General features: G+C 38.9%; 1 protein-coding gene across 4 annotated transcripts in view; it reads left to right on the forward strand.

Moving 5' to 3' along the window:
- LOC126484114 (WD repeat-containing protein 43) overlaps nt 1-16504 on the forward strand; it is a 136956-nt gene that overhangs the window by 57136 nt on the left and 63316 nt on the right. The window contains exons 2-3 of one of the 4 annotated variants that reach the window (XM_050107499.1): nt 2939-3195; nt 10567-10803. The exons of 2 other annotated variants lie outside the window; for them this stretch is intronic. In XM_050107499.1, the coding sequence (XP_049963456.1) occupies nt 2939-3195; nt 10567-10803 (494 nt within the window). The remainder of the gene's footprint in view (nt 1-2938; nt 3196-10566; nt 10804-16504) is intronic. One more of the 4 variants, XM_050107498.1, reaches the window with a different exon arrangement.

Below are 16504 nucleotides of genomic sequence, written 5' to 3' on the forward strand. Positions count from 1 at the left end.
AGCATGGTTGTCAAGATTGCCCCAGGTTGACCATCTCAGAAACATGAAACTAACTTGTCAAGCTAGGTGATATAGTAGTTTAAATTCCAGATTTGTTTCTTATCACTCTAAACCAAGTAAGGTGAAAGTCAGAATAGCTCCTCACAGAAAGACACTGCTAATTTAATCCTCCATTCTTGTCTTATCTAAGCTTTGTACTCACTCTCTAATGAACTTGTTGATTTGTCATCTTATTTATGTCATGAATTTTCTAGTTGATGGAACAATTTTTGACTTGCTCCATGGTATTTTTCCATGGAGAAATTCCTTATTTCTTATGACTTGTTTGAAAGTTAATGTAGTCATAACAAGCCCAAGTTACATATTACCCCTATAACTTATTTTTTGCTATTGAGCACATCAAGTAAATGTTCATAAGATATTTAAAACATTTTACGTTTACTTATGACTTATTTATCTGTGTCATTGTGTGCTATATTGGTTGGTGTCTTAACTTTGCTTTTACCAAAAAATTTTCTGAAGGAATTTCTAATGTAGTGAGCAATTTTTATTACTCATTTTAATTGTCTTAGCTTCCATTTTTCTGCATCCTGACCCTCATTCACGATGATTGACCCATTAATGTTTGTGTATATGGACACAGAAAGCAGTATTACTGGAATTGGTCAAGAAAAGTACTTATATTCAATTCTGTTGTGTAAATTAATTTCAAGCGACCTTCAGTTAGGGTGAAGTTGGATATCGTGTTAATAGTGAGGTATGTGAAGGAATATCCCTGTGATATGTACAGGAGTACTTTACAGATTGGTCCTTCTTGATTTTCTTTATATGAAGGAGAATTGGAAAGTAACACACAATAATTTTTTCCCCACCTTTTGTTGCAACTGGAATGTTGAAACTTCATGATGATATAGTTTGAAGTTTGCACTACAGAGGGGTTTTGTTTTCATGTGCAGCCCTAGCAAGAGAAACCTGTTACAAAACAAACATGGCATGCATGTTACCGTCGTCAGCTTATGTAGAGCAGCGAAGGGTGGTTTGATATTTGTCGGCTCAAGTGTGTGAACTGAGTGAAATTCACATGGACATAGGTGGCGTATATGGGAATGACTGTATGAATGGTAGCATTGTCTCCAGGTGATTTGTGTTCTTCCAAGAGGGCTGTATGAATCTTAGTGATTCACCACGCACCGGGTGACAGGTAACTGTCGGAGCCATTGAGGCAGCAATTCTGAATGACCGGCATGTGCAGTTGCGAACCTTACAGGTGCAGTTAAACATCCCCTGTGGTGTCGTGTACGGTATTGTTTGTGACACTTTGAAATTTTGTAAAGTTGGTGCTCACTGTGTGCCGAAGAACATAACATGTTCGGATCAGTGAACATGTAACACCACAGAAGGGCATGTCTTTGTGAAAGGAACTATCACTGATGATGAGTTGTGGTTCTGCCACTACACGTCCAAAACCAGAGAGACATCTATGAAGAGGGAACATGCTGTTTGTCCAGTCCAAAAAACCCAGGGCAACTCGGTCTGCTAGGAAAGTGCTTGTGACAGTGTTCTGGGATATGTATAGTGTGTTGTTGGTGGATTTTGCTGAGCAAGGGACCACTGTAAAAGCTGCAGCTTACATTAAAACTTTGGTTAAATTGCGTTGTGCTCTTTGTGGCAAATGCCACAACATTAATTCTGGTGATGTCAGATTTCTTGACAATGCTTTACCCCCATTTTGCTGCTTTTGTTTGTTCGAAAATTTGGGTGGGAGGTGCTCCAGCAACCACCAAACAGTCCTAACCTTGCACCTTCGGACTTTAATCTGTTTGGTCCCATGAAGAAATCTGGCTGGCCAGAGCTTTGCGACTTAGGCGCAAGTGAAACCAGCAGTCCACAGGTGGTATACTCAAATCAAATGGACTTCTATGAACAGGGCATATTGAAACTGGTACCATGATGGGAGAAATGTGTTGAGAATGTTGGTGACTGTGTAGAAATATAGGTAGAGTTCATTTGTGATTTTTTGTTATTGTTTTGTCACCTATTAAACTTTTTGGTAGTAAAATTATTGTGTGTTACTTTGTGATCTTCCCTCATACTTAAAGGATTTGAAGTTCAGTTCCCAGACATAAATTATGTAAAGGAATAAAGCACAGTTCTCGAAAGCAGCAAGAAAAAAAAATTGCCTTTAACGATTAGATTTCCAAGCAATGTCTTTCTATGAGATATATGTATAAAACTTTCTATTTGATGATTTGCATTCTTGTTCCAGATTTTAATTTACTGTTAAAAGCAGACTCAAATTTTCGTGCAAATAGTTAACAAAAATAAAATGTTAATTTTACTAAGAATATTCTGTATTTGTTTTAACATTTTCATTTGTTAACAAATATGAAATTAAAAATACACTACTAGGAAGATATAACCAATGACTTAACGATTATGATCTGATGCTAGTATGTGTGAAGCTACAGACAGATTAGTTAATTCCATAGAACTGCTTTGTACTTTACCACATTCGTAATTCTTCTAAGGTGATTTCTTTCAGACACCTCACCAGCCAATTAACCACCTTGTTAGTATGTACTTATTGGATTTTGTACCAGTTATTTTGTCAGCGACTCTGACATTGCAGAAAGCTGGTTCATATGTAGTACATTTTGCCCATTGACATATAGGTGTCAGGTTTTCATATAAATTCAAGTGGTGGTGTATTGCCGGTGTATGAAATGTATTCACCAGTTCTTTTATTTGAAGTTTTGAATGCTGCTGACTCAAGTTGTTTGTATTTCTGGATATGAAGTAAGTCTTGTTGAAGGTATTAGTGTAGAGCAGTGATAGATGTTTTGGTAATTAATTACAGTTCTTAACTTTCTTTTTTGCTTTTTCTTCTACTCGTACATTCTTATTGGAGAGTGATCTCAAAATTGCATCTCCTGTGCAGGTATCTTCAAAGAAGAAGCGCCGTTCGAAGTCTTCATTAGAATCTGCAGAAAAAAATGTAGACGTAATCGCAATGGGGACAACTGCAGGTAATGTGCTACTCTATAGCATTGCAGTGGGAGATGTGGAAGCACAGTTACAGGGTGGCCACAGCGGCTCTGTTACATGCTTATCTTGGTCTTCGGGCTCGCATTTGTATAGTGGCGGTGTGGATGCTCATGTCACAGAGTGGGCAATCAACGATGGTTCTGTGAAAAGGTGAGAATACTGTGAATTCAACTACTGAATCTGAATGTTCCATTGTAAGTGATATAAAACTGCCTGTTGTTACCTCTCCTTTTTCTGAAAAATTTACAAAATTGTAATGTTTTTATTCCTGTATCATTCTTGTACCATGTTAATCAGTGAAGGGAAAATGATTTTTAGTCTTCAATGACACATCTGACTAAGGGTTCACTTCTATGTGAACACATTTTAATAGTTCCATAGATTATATGATACAGTTTTTGTGAATCTTTAAGGAGAGACAGTGGCAGAAATAATGAAAAATTTACAAATTATTTTTATTTCCTTATTTGATAGTAAATATAATTGAGATTATTATCCCAAATTTTTTCCTTGAAATTCGAACTACAAATGGCATGAAAAAATTAAAACCCTAAGCAGTGTAATGCACCAAGCCCGCTTTTCAATGTACCAAATGGAGGAAAAATTTTATTGCAGAATTTGGCCTGTGAACCTGGAAAATATAGCTTTAGAAGACTGATTTTTTTGTATACATAACAGCAGTGTTGTAAAGAAGGCTGTAGAGCCATTTTCTGGTTCAATCAGTTTGGTATAGAAGGCTGTGGAGTGCTGTAAACAAGTTTTGTGCTGTTCAGTGGAATTAGTGATGCTTGAGTTATTGTGCCATTCTTTGTGCAAAGTTGAATCTGTTGATCCCTTTTTACAATGCCTAGTCCTGGTAAAGTATTTAAAAAATATAGTAAGTCCCATATTTCCAATATAAAGCGAAAAACTGGCATTGAGGTTAGGGTCGGGCCTGCAGATGCAAACATTAGCTTGTCTCAAAGTATTGTGTCAGAAGAAACAAATCATGACAGAAATACAGGTTTCAGAATTGTGGATCTGGAAATGATGACAGAAGCACTTAGAAAAGCCTGCAAGTGTTCTGTTTGTGGAGAAAATGTGGATATGGTTGATGATGGAAAGAAAGAAGGTTTGGTTTGCACATTGCACATTTTGTGTCAAAACTGTGATGCTGACAGACCAAGGTCAGTAATAGAATCTCTGAAGCCAATATGAGATTTGCTTATGGACTAAGATGTATAGGGATTGGGAGAGATGGTGGAAACCTTTTATGTGGTATTATGAACATGCCTGGTCCTCCCCTAAAATTTTCTGCAATGAATACTGCTCTCCTCAATGCAGTTGCAGAAGTAAGTGAAGAGAGCATGAAAATGGCAGTCCTGGGGGCAATTCAAGAAAATTGTGAAACAACTAATAGCAACGATGTAGCAGTTTTCTGCGACAGTTCCTGGATGAAGAGGGGGCATACTTCACTGCATGGAGTTTAAACAACCATTAGTGTCGACACTGGAAAAGTATTGGACTTAGAGGTGATGTCTAAATATTGTTCTGCATGTTCCGTGCACCAGAAATATATTGATGCAGGTAAAGAAGCAGATTGGCAGGAAGCCCATAAAGTTGTTTATGCAGGCTCCAGTGGTGGGATGGAAGCTGCAGGTATGAAATTCATTTTCCATAGATCTTTGCAAAAAGTATGGAATAAAATACATACAGTATTTAGGAGATGGAGACTCTAGTGCTTTCATATCGTAGTTGGAAGTCAGCCCTATGGAAAAGATTGCACTATTGAGAAACTGGAGTGCTTAGGTCATATTCAGAAGAGGGAGGGTAGACGGCTCTGAAGACTTGTTGCAGACAATAAAGGCAAGCTACTAGAGGATGGGAAGCCACTGGGAGGTAAAAACAGACTTAACAAAGAAGAGAATTGTCAGCCTACAAGTCTCTTATGGTGCTGCAATTAGAAGTAACCTCACAAGCTCGAACAGTATGAGGAAAGCAGTATGGGCCATTTGGTTTCATTACTTGTCGACACAGTACACCTCAACATGGCCTCTGTTCTAATAAATGGTGCAAATTTTTGAAAAGTAAGGAAAATGGCGAAGCTTATACCCATAAAAATAACCTTCCTTATGAGGTTTCAATGGCCATTAAACCAACTTTTAGAGCACTGACTTCACCAGAACTGCTAGAAAAATGTCTGCATGGGAAAACACAGAACCCAAATGAAAGTTTCAATGCTCTTATTTGGAAAACATGTCCAAAGACTGTGTTTGTTTCCAATTTGATGGTGAAGATTTCTGCTTTTGAAGCTGCAGCAGTGTTTAATGATGGGAATGTGGCAAGACTTCACATCCTCAGCAAGTTGGGCTTTACACCTGGAGTCTTTACTGAGCAGGTACTGCAGATCATCGATAAGCAAAGAATCGTGAAGGCGGAGAGTTCAGTCCAGAACATACAAGAAATTGCTTGGCAAAGGAGCAGAGAAGCTAAAAGAGCTGTAGAGGTTGATGCGGAAGAAATGGAATATGGATATGGGCAGTTTTAGCTAAGATATGCTAGAGATTTTTTTCATCCGAACTTTAAAATGATTTTTCTGCAAATTAAGGTTTTATGCATTCAGGAACACATATATCAGAAACTACTGGAAGGATTGCAATGAAATTTGGCACGCCTATTCTTTTACTTTGAAGCAATATTAAAGTGGAATGAAATTTTAATAGAGATATTATACACAGTTTTGTGGTTGATAATATATTGAAAAGTTTGCTTGTAAAAAATGTTCGAATCCAAAATATCACAGAAAATAATAGCACTAATTTACCAAAAAGTTACTGCACTTAATTGTACACCTATTAGTGTAGATTATTTTACCATTAAAAAAATTTGCCAAAATTGCCTCGAAATTATGAAAAAGTGTACCTTAAAATAATAATGCAATAAAAAATTCAGAATTATCTCACAGCATTAGATTATTAAAAATCTGAATTAAAAAAAAATCATATTAGATCTCTATACATAAGTGTGAAAAATTTCAATGAGATTGGACAAAAAATGGCAAAGGTATGTATTTACAAAAATATCAATGCAAGACTGCCACCGTCTCCCCTTAAAACAGAGAACAACTCTGGTTGTATGTAGATGTGACACATTGACCGGGGTAGTCCATTGGACTCACATTCGGGAGGATGACTGTTCAAACCTGCTTCTGGCCATCTTGATTTAGGCTTTCCTTGATTTCCCTAAATCACTTATAAGGCAAATGCCAAGATGGTTCCTTCAAAAGGGCATGGCTGCTTTCCTTCTCCATCCTTTCCTAATGTGAGCTTGTACTCAGTCTCCAATGCCCTCGTTGCGGATGGGACATTAAACACTAATTTGCTCCTCCTAGGTGTGACACATGTGCTTGGTAATGGTGGCAAATAATGAATTACACTGTTTGTATCACGAAATGCCAGTGACTTGTGTATAGTGCCCATAATGTTTAAAATTTGAAATGAGGAAGTTGGAGAAAAAAATCAGTTAAATTTCCTGGATATTTTTCTTGATGCTATATAGCATAATTTCCAGATGGTGCCTGCATGTTACTTTCTTGGATTTTAATGTCAGATTTCATTGCCAGCAATATGTGAAGTCACTGAAACTCCCTATAGATTTAAAATTTACACTAGCGTATTTTCGGTTATTGGCAGACGCATACCCTATGCAAGCAGTTTACTGTGTAAAACTAACATCTTTACTGTCGTAGTTACCATTAGTGAAGTCATTTATGTGAAATGAGAGCAACCTGCTTGTAATTATTCTGTTCACTGCAGTGACCAGAGTAATGAGGCAGCTGTCTTCAGACTTCTTGTTCTGTTTTCTTCATCAAAGTGGACTTATTGTGTTAAAATCTCATAATCAAATGTTGGATTCTATATTTTCATGCTTCACTGATAATCCAAGTTTTGTGTGTGTTCCAGTTATTCAGAGATCACCAATTGTTGGTGTCTCACCAGTCCACATTTCATTAGGGTGTTTTATTCCCTAAATTTTAACTTACTGCACTATTAACAGATTCAGCCCAAAAACTTTTATCAGGTTCTCCGTCAAATAGTATACATATTACCTTTTCTATCACAGTTCTGTTTAATGCACCATTTTGTTCTGGTGTATAGCTATTAGTCAATTAATGTCAAAACCCATGCTTATTCAATACTCTGCCAGAACTCTCACAGCAGATTCTTTACCATTATCTGTTCTAATTATTTTGCTTTTTCTGTCTTGCTGATTTTATGACAATTTTTTGAAATTCGCGAAGTCTGTCAAAAATTTCAACCGTTGTCTTTAGAAAATACACAAATGCCATTAGGCTATAATCATCTTCCAAAATGAGAAAAACTTTGCATCACGTAGTGACATAACTTCCTTTGGTCCACAGAGATCTGCCTGTATAATCTCAAGTATCTTAGTAGCTCTACTGCCTTCATGAGGAAAAGGCTGTCTCGTTTGCATGCTATCATTACATGCCGCAGAACTCTGCTTAGTAATATTCATGTTAACATTGTCACACACAATTCATTCAACAGCAGCATCTCATTTTTATAATGTTATTCACGTTTACGTGTCTTAACCTATGACAATTCCTGAAAAATTACTTCTGTCAATGCTCAGCTTATAAATAACATCAACAAGATCTGCAGTTGCCACTAATTCTGGATTCTTGTTAATATTACAAAATTCAACTGAGTTTCCTGGCTCAATTAACCTGTTCACAGACAATAAATTCTAGAACACCCACAACATTTTTCACTTTGGCATCATAGAAGTCTTTTCAACTACCGTTGTTAAATCAACTCCTCCAGATCATAACATAGAACACAGGAATTTGTCTGATTCGCTACCACAGTTTTATGCATGGTAATATTGGTCACCGTATTCTTCACCCAGTTTTTATTTGCTGTATGATGGGCACTAGCACCCAGATCGACAAACCAGTCACTTCTTTAAAAGAATTGTTTAATAATACTGCACTGAAGGCATTTGAGGTTATGTTTCGTCCGATATCATTAACCTCACTACTAGGGTATTTTCTTTTAAAATGTCCTGGCTTTTTGCCTTTGCAGCAAGTAACTTCTTTCTTGCCAGAGTCATCAAGCAATAATTTCATTTTCTGCCACAAGTCCACTGACATTTTGCTTCTTTTACATGCCCATAAACACGGATTAATAGTAAGAATTATTACTGAGCGAGGTGGCGCAGCGGTTGGCACACTGGACTTGCAGTTGGAAGGATGACTGTTCAAACAATCATCTGGCCATCCATATTAGGGTTTTTTTGTGATTTCCCTAAATTGCTCCAGTTCCTTTGAAAAGGCATGGCCAATTTCCTTCCTCGTCCTGAACACAATCTGTGCTTGTGCTCATCTCTAATGACTTCAATGTTGACGGGATGTTAAACCCAACTACTTCTGAGATACGTTTTGCCAGTCCTTGGAGAATGAGCATGTTCCTTTCTTGATTGGAAAAGCCCAATTTCTGTAGTTTTCATGTCCATTCAGGTCCGGCACATGAATCAAATAATTTGTTGCCGCCTTTGTTGAATGAAATAATTTTTCTGTTCAACAACAGTATCCTGGACTTGGCCCATAAACTGTTGAGAGTTCTAATGTGTGTGGGTACTACGAGTTAGTTAGTTCTGTTGATAATACTTTTGACACATTAGTGAACATTTGTTTAGTCTCCTTCAGGTTAAAACAAACTTGCACGTTTTACTGCCTTGAGAGCCACATGATGTATTGCACAAGAAATCTAACATGACACAATAACAGTTGCACAGTTGTAAGCAGATAAGTGGGCACATACTGATACTCAGCAAAGCTCACAAGAGTTCATAGATGGTCATTTGAATGCTTTTGACTTAACTCAACAGGATCTACCCCCTTCATTCCATGTGTAACCTGCCTTGCCATTGCAAGACTGGATGTATCTGCAGAATAGGCAACAGCATGAGGTCTTGGAATCTGAGAAAGAGCTCTTATTAATTGAGGCCTGGCCCCAACTGCTTTCTCTCTCTCTCTCTCTCTCTCTCTCTCTCTCTCTCTCTCTCTCTCTCACACACACACACACACACACACACACACACACACACACACACACACACACACAGTGCGTGTCACCGGAACCAGGAATGTTCAGAGTTTTGACACAGTTTCGCTGTTGTTTGTTTGTACCAACATGGTGATTACACCATTTTGTGATGAAATTTGCATGAAGTCAAGCCATTGTTCAAGTGCGACATGCATTCCGCTATTGATTCAGAAAGAAGCCGCCTCTGCGAAATCAGATTTATGACTGGCATAAAATGTTCTTGGAAGTTGATTACATATGCAAAGGGAACAGCGTCGGTTGATCACGTGCATCTGATGATGTCAAGCATATCAAAGATGCGTCCACACAGCCCTTGGAAGTCCACAAGATGGGCAGGCCAAGAACTTCCTCCTCAAACAATGGTGTGGCATATTCTGGAATGACACCTGCATATGAAGCCTTAAAAGTTGCAGTTACTGCAGCAATTGCGTCATGGTGACCATAACAGAAGGTACTGAATTTTTCATTACAGTTCTCCAGGATATGGTAGAAGCTTTTTTTTAGCACAACTCGTCTTTTCAAACAAATTGATGTTTCTGCTATTATGTAAAGTAAACTGCTATAATGTAAGAATTTGGGGGGGGGGGGGGGGGGTCACAAAATCCTGGCATTGTCATTGAGACTCATCAACGGTGAATGTTTTTGGCGCCATTTCTGTTCACAAAGTTTGTGCAAACTGAGATTGGAATATGCCTGGACATGCTGCAAAAGTGGTAGTTTTCTCAACTTACTTTATTGAGGATTCCAATGATTTTGTTTTAGTTCTTCTCTTTCTCCATGTTGTGTGGCATTATCTTAACACCATCCTCCCAGTGTTTCATTGGATAGGATGGACAACGAGAACTTATTCATTGTTTTTGGTCTCGCAGGTCATCAGACCTCAAACCTTTCAATTTTTTTTCTTCGTCCCCTGTGAAAGTACATAAGGCAGTCTTTGTCCCACCTATGGCAGCTACTCGTAAGGATCCGAGAAATTCAGTTGTTAAAGCTTTCTGTTCAATAAACAGGGATCTGTTGATTCAGGTGTGGAATGAAATGGCCTACCGTGTCGATGTTTCTTGAGAAAGACATGATGCTCATGTTGAGTGTGTGGTATAGTGTCTGTGCGGACATAAAACTTTGAATCTTTCACTATCCAGTGACATACGCAATGTGTTTCTATCTTTCACTGTTGGTCTGTAATAAACAGTTGACATTTATTCTTTGTTTTTGAATAACACTAAACATTGGACATAACTTCTGCTGCTGTACTGAAGGAGATGTGAAGATGAATGTAACATTACTTAGTGTTTCATCTAAATACATCTGAAAGAAAGCAATATTCCCTGCTTACTATGCAAAATGTTACTGCAATTTTTTGTTTGGCTGATTATAAAACCATCTCAGATGAACTTTACTTTTTAATCTTTTGCAGCAAGTGGAAAGCAGGAACTGAACAGTTGACTAGTATCTTAGTTTTACCAGATGGAAAGTCACTCCTGGCAGCAAGTCGAACTATTAGTTGGTGGAATTTGGATGACAAACAAGTTATAAAAACATTTGCAGGCCATTCAACAGATGTTTTAAATTTAATATATGTTGCTCCAGTGACTGAACATTCGGAAAACTATTTCCTGAGCTCAGCCAAAGGTGATCGTTATGTCAATGCATGGTAAGTACATTATTTTTTCAGTCTTCTTCATCACAGAAACTGTGTAGCCTCTAGTTTAGTTATTTTGGTCATAATCCAGGCAAAAAGTGTTTCATATTGCAGCTGATCATTTTACATCTTGCTTTGGCATAGTATTATATGCATAGCTTTTTGTAGACAGTACTCATCATTTAAAAAAAAAAAAAAGGTAGGCACACATTATAAGCATGCAAACAGAAAAGTTCATCATAGGTTAAGATAGGTTTTCTTCCCATGGCTTGCCTATCATAGTTAGTCAAAGAACCAGTCTAGCAGCTGCAGGTATGAGCAAAATCCAGTGAACAAAATCGATTGAGTCTGTTATGGAGGACACACTCATTTTGCTGTAAGATGCTGACCTATGTACGCACTGAAGTGGCATATTGCGGGCTGTGGCTCGGCAGCATCCCCACTGACCATCGTAGCAGTTAACACAGGTTAATGAGGTATATGCAGTATCAGTGTTCATCAGAGGAGCTACTGAATCCCCCTCCCCCCAACTATGCAATAGGGACAAAAGACATGGCCAGTCTCGATGTGTGGTGCCACTATGTAGTGTGTTAGTGTCTCAATAGTGGTTGATTGATGTCTTACACTTTGAGCAAGTAACGAAGATGCTGGCCGAACTAATTCAATAGGTTAGGATACTGGAATGAGATTTTCACTCTGCAGCGGAGTGTGCGCTGATATGAACTCCCCCAGGCTGTGGCTAAGCCGTGTCTCCGCAGTATCCTTTCTTTCAGGATTGCTAGTTCTGCAAGGTTCGCAGGAGAGCTTCTGTAAAGTTTGGAAGGTAGGAGACGAGATACTGGCAGAAGTAAAGCTGTGAGTACCGGGCGTGAGTCGTGCTTCGGTAGCTCAGATGGTAGAGCACTTGCCCGCGAAAGGCAAAGGTCCCGAGTTCGAGTCTCGGTCGGGCACACAGTTTTAATCTGCCAGGAAGTTTCAGGTTAGGATACTGTTTGGTACTGTATTGCATTTGAGTGTGATGTCACAAGAGTCAGTTCAAAGTTATTATAGAGCAGTTGTGTTTCTTGGAGTTCAGTTGTGCCACCAGTTGGAACAGGTTGGCTAGAGCTGATAGCACTTGCCCTGGCAAGTGTAGCTGATTCCAGTGTTGCCATCCTTGGTTAACACCAGGATGTTGCACTTGTCACCAACTGACAGTCTTCAAGGCATGTGGTGGCTCCTGGAATGTGTCCTAGTGTGGCTGAAAGTAGGCATGCCCGTATTAGAGTTGACCTGGAGTTGTGTAGTTTTGTTCTCTTATCTATTGGGCAGATCGAGGAACATTCATTGAAGGTGGCCATGAATCTTCTTGGCTAGATTTGTGGCCACTGACTTGTGTTCCTCTGTAAGTTGCTAGGAAACCATTGAAACCATTTTTAGAATTAGCCTCACACTAGTACTTAAGCTTTTGAAATTGGAAACTGACATAAATTTTGGTGTAATGTCAGTCACAATGGTAACTGGTGTACCCTCCATGATTATCATCTTCGATAAAGCTGTGGTGGTGTGTTACAGTCTGGCCACATATGGGAATTGGATCTGTTACAATGAGTTGTGTTGTTAAAAAATATCCTATTAAATCAACACGGAGATATTCACGAGATATTCACACAGTTGTGTGTGTTTTGGCCATGAGCAAAAACTTTGAGAGGCATTGATGGATGGATTCTGCGGGCCTCAGAATTCCACAGAATAATATTCAAAGTAGTGTGTACATTCATTTGATGTGCTCTTTGATGTTGCTAATAAAAATTATCATGTAAGATAGTCATTTTCTTTCCCACTGTCCTCATATGAATACACCTCCCTATTGGTCTAGAGAAACATTTTTTGTAAATTATAATGGATTCTAATTATGCAAAGTGAAAGTACAGGTTGTGTGTGTTTGTGTTTGTTTGTTTGTTTGTTTGTTTGTTTCTTTCTTTCTTTCTTTTGCCTTTCTGAAAAAGGCTTTGGCTGATAACTCGAATATGTAGCAGTCTTTCTGTTTTGCCTGTCTGCAACTCAACATATCATTTTTACGATGAGTAGCAATCTATTGTTTTATAATGAATTCCCTATAAGATGGTGTTACAGCACCAAAAAATACATAAGAATTTTTTTTCAATATTGTCTTTGATAGGAGAGGGTTAATGTTAGAGGCTAAAGTGAACAAGTAATTACTCAATTGCCTTTGTGTAGTTTTGAGACATTGCTTATTTCAGGTGTTTTCTGTACATGGATAATACAGACTTAATGCCATCCTGTAAAAGTGTCTTGGCCAGAGGTTGCAAATTATGCAGATGTTCAGTGCATTTTACCTATTATGGTACTGTATAGGGAATTTGTAAGTTGTTCTACATACCTTTAGAATATTCAGACACAGTTAGCGACCCCAAATGTGTTACATTGATATAATGCAGAGAGTATGTTGGTAACCAGTATTTTTCTATATTCTTGGTATGATAGGAACTGAAAATAGGCATTAAACAAATCAACATTGGAAGATTATTGTTCTCTAGAAAGCCGTGCAAACAGTTCGTAAGGCTTAGGTAGAGAATATGAGTCTACTTACGCCTGTGGGTTCACTGTTGATTTAAACAACCTGCCTCTTGATTTATGGACAGGTAGGCATGGTGTTGCACAATGGTTGTCCACTATAAACATCAAAACATTTTGATGCTCTGAGCAGGCTATTTCTTCTCAGATATGGGCATGGAGGCCCAGAGGAATTGAGAGATTGAAAACGTGAGGTATCACAGAAGTTTTAACTGTAATATGAGCCACGAAGTGTGTTGCTTTCCTAGACCTGTTTCAGAGAGGCAGTCTCTGTACAACATGGGTGTATATAGCTGGATGAAATGGACAGATTCTTTTGACTGTAAAGTATGCCACTGCTAAAAGTGTGAACTCATGTTTTCAGCTTATGTTAAGGGTGCGTTTAGTTGCAAAAGGTGTGAAATTTCATAATGGCCATGCAGTCAATCTTGAGTTTTTGAAGGTTTTAATTGTGGCACTTCAGTGCTGAAGAACTTTGATTAATTTGTGTTAGGCACTAGTGCTCCACTACCGAAAAGAAAAGTAATTGATGCAGTTGTTCACTGCTTCTTCTATGCACAAGTGATGATGTGTTTTTACCAACCATGGTTTTTAATCTCATCCAAAATATTAATTTGAAACACAGTGCTGCAGTTAGCAGATTCTGTATTTTCGTAATAGATGTTTCATGATTCTTAAACAATTTTCATTATCGCAGCCTCACTTGTGTATATTTTCAGATATACTTGTGGCAGCCCAACTCAACTGAATCTTTCACATACCTAAATTGATCAAAAAGGACCTAAAATCAGTGTTGCTACTGTAAGCATAAAATATGCCAGTTCTTGTGTGCACCCAGTACCATTGAATCAACAGTGTCTCTCTTGATTGTGATTCATTGTGAAATAAACTGTATTAATTTAGCTGCAGTGATGCATCTGACAAAATTGATACCACACCTGATCCCAATATGCAGTTTGCAGGAGGAGTGGGTTGGGCGATTGTGCTAGCTAATGTGACCACACACTTTTTTGCGAGATAAATCTAGTGAACTGTATGTAATACAATCTGTGACACTTCTGAAATTGAAAGTGAGTCAGATTTGTTGATATTTTAAATCAGCCTTACTGATGAATACCATGCAATACTGTGCAAACCTGTGCTCTAATAAAAATTACTTTTTGATTGACATATCACGACTCGAGTGTTATGGGCCAGCTACAATTCAATCTTAGTTCTTTCTCAAATGCACCATGCTTGCTGTGTTGCTGTTTTGTTGTTTACATGCAGCACCTGTGAACCGTGGCTGGCTGCACACTGGCAATGCTACCACTCCCTCCCCCCTCTCCACTGCAATTTGTTTCATAATAGTGCAAATTTTGTGGGTTCCGAGTATGAAGATGTTTGCGATGAGGGCATTGCAAGCTGGATTGAGGGCATTGCAAGCTGGATATACGGTTGATACAGGGAAATATTGGTTTTGTTAAATTAGTATGTATTGCTCATAAAATAGGGTTATGATGATTAATTTGGCGATCTTCGAGGAGGAGGAGGAGGAGGAGGAGGAAGGGGGGGGGGGGGGGGAGAGGCGGTAAAATTTATGGATGGATACAAGACTTGAACACAGTAATCGAGTTCTGTTGGACATAGGATCCAGTAGTTACACAGATGTGAAAAAGACTTGATCAAGATACTGTTGGCAAGAGCTGTAGCAAACCAATATTTGGACTGATGAGTACAATAACAGTAAGTAGTATAGTGAAGATTCATGCCCTGCCCATTGACAACGTTCTCAGTTACGTGTGTACAGCTACAACCCTGAAAAATTCCTTGGACAGACTGAAATTCCAATTGTCCATGTAGGGAGAAGGAAGAGAGATTATAGTCCATGTTTTAAAAAAAATATTGAGAGAGTCAATGTACAATACAGTAGTTGCCTATTTCTTTAACCTCAACTTATTGACATGTTGAAATTATCTGTTAAAGGACCAAATAATAATTTGTACTTGCTAAGGTAGGTATATGTGTGTGTGTGTGTGTGTGTGTGTGTGTGTGTGTGTGTGTGTGTGTGTGTGTGGGTGTGGGGGGGGGGGGGCTGTGGCTTTGGGGTACATTGTATGATTTAATAATGCTTTTTGCCTGTGTAGTCATATTGCTAGCCAATGTATAGTGTGCTGTAAGTACCGATTAGACTTGTTAGATGCCTTTATATAATTTTCGAGCATCTACAGGGTCTTTTTCAGCCATTGACTTTTGTTTTTGCGCCACAGTTATTGCAGACCCAGTTCAGTGGCAGGCGGCTCCAGATTTACATTCTAGTGACAATTTCCCATGTGAATCTGTCCGCCGACTAGGACGGTGGCTGACAGATAACGCGGATGGATGATACAAAAGGCAAATTGGTTGCAGTTGAGTTGACAGGCTATTTTTGAACAAAAGGATTGTGCACAGGAGGCGGTGGCCCATATCCAATGGGCTGCCGCAGAGTCCATCGCCTGGTCTAATAACCATCTCAGACGATTGCCTGTACCTTGGTGGAATGATGACTATCCACTGGCAGTCGGGCCAGACGAAGAGCTCTGTGGAACTTTCACTGTCCAACTACAGAAAACCTTCAAGCTTTCAGATCTGCAAGAGTATGTGCGAGATGAGTGATAAAAGAATGGAAGAGGGCTTCCTGGAGGGAATTCACAACTTCCGTTAATCGGTCCACTTCCACTGTGCAAGTTTGGGAATCAATAAGACGGATTTCAGGCAAGGGCAGTACATGTCCCCTTACAGCCTTGTTAAGTGATAGGGTGTTGGTGTACATGCCAGAAGAAAACGGTCAGGTTTTAGCTGAACACTTCTTTACTGTTATTTTGTCATCCAGACAAGCTCCTGCTTTTCAGGTGTTTGGACTGCAGAGATGTGAGAACTCAATTTCTTCTCACATAATGAGGAAGTCTACCACATTCCATTCTCCATGTGGCAACCAGCTTTGTCTGCAAGCGGACTCTGCTCCAGGACCCGATGAGATCCATTATGCTATGCTTTGTCATCTGTACCCTGAACCAAAAGGACACTCCTCTCCTGGTTCACATCTGGTTAGCTAATAGTTACTGGAGTGTGTCCCGTACCTGTTATATGACTCTTGAACACATGGTGAACCACTGCC

The sequence above is a fragment of the Schistocerca serialis genome, chromosome 6 (assembly GCF_023864345.2).
Source record: "Schistocerca serialis cubense isolate TAMUIC-IGC-003099 chromosome 6, iqSchSeri2.2, whole genome shotgun sequence".
In the NCBI taxonomy this organism is placed as follows: domain Eukaryota; kingdom Metazoa; phylum Arthropoda; class Insecta; order Orthoptera; family Acrididae; genus Schistocerca; species Schistocerca serialis.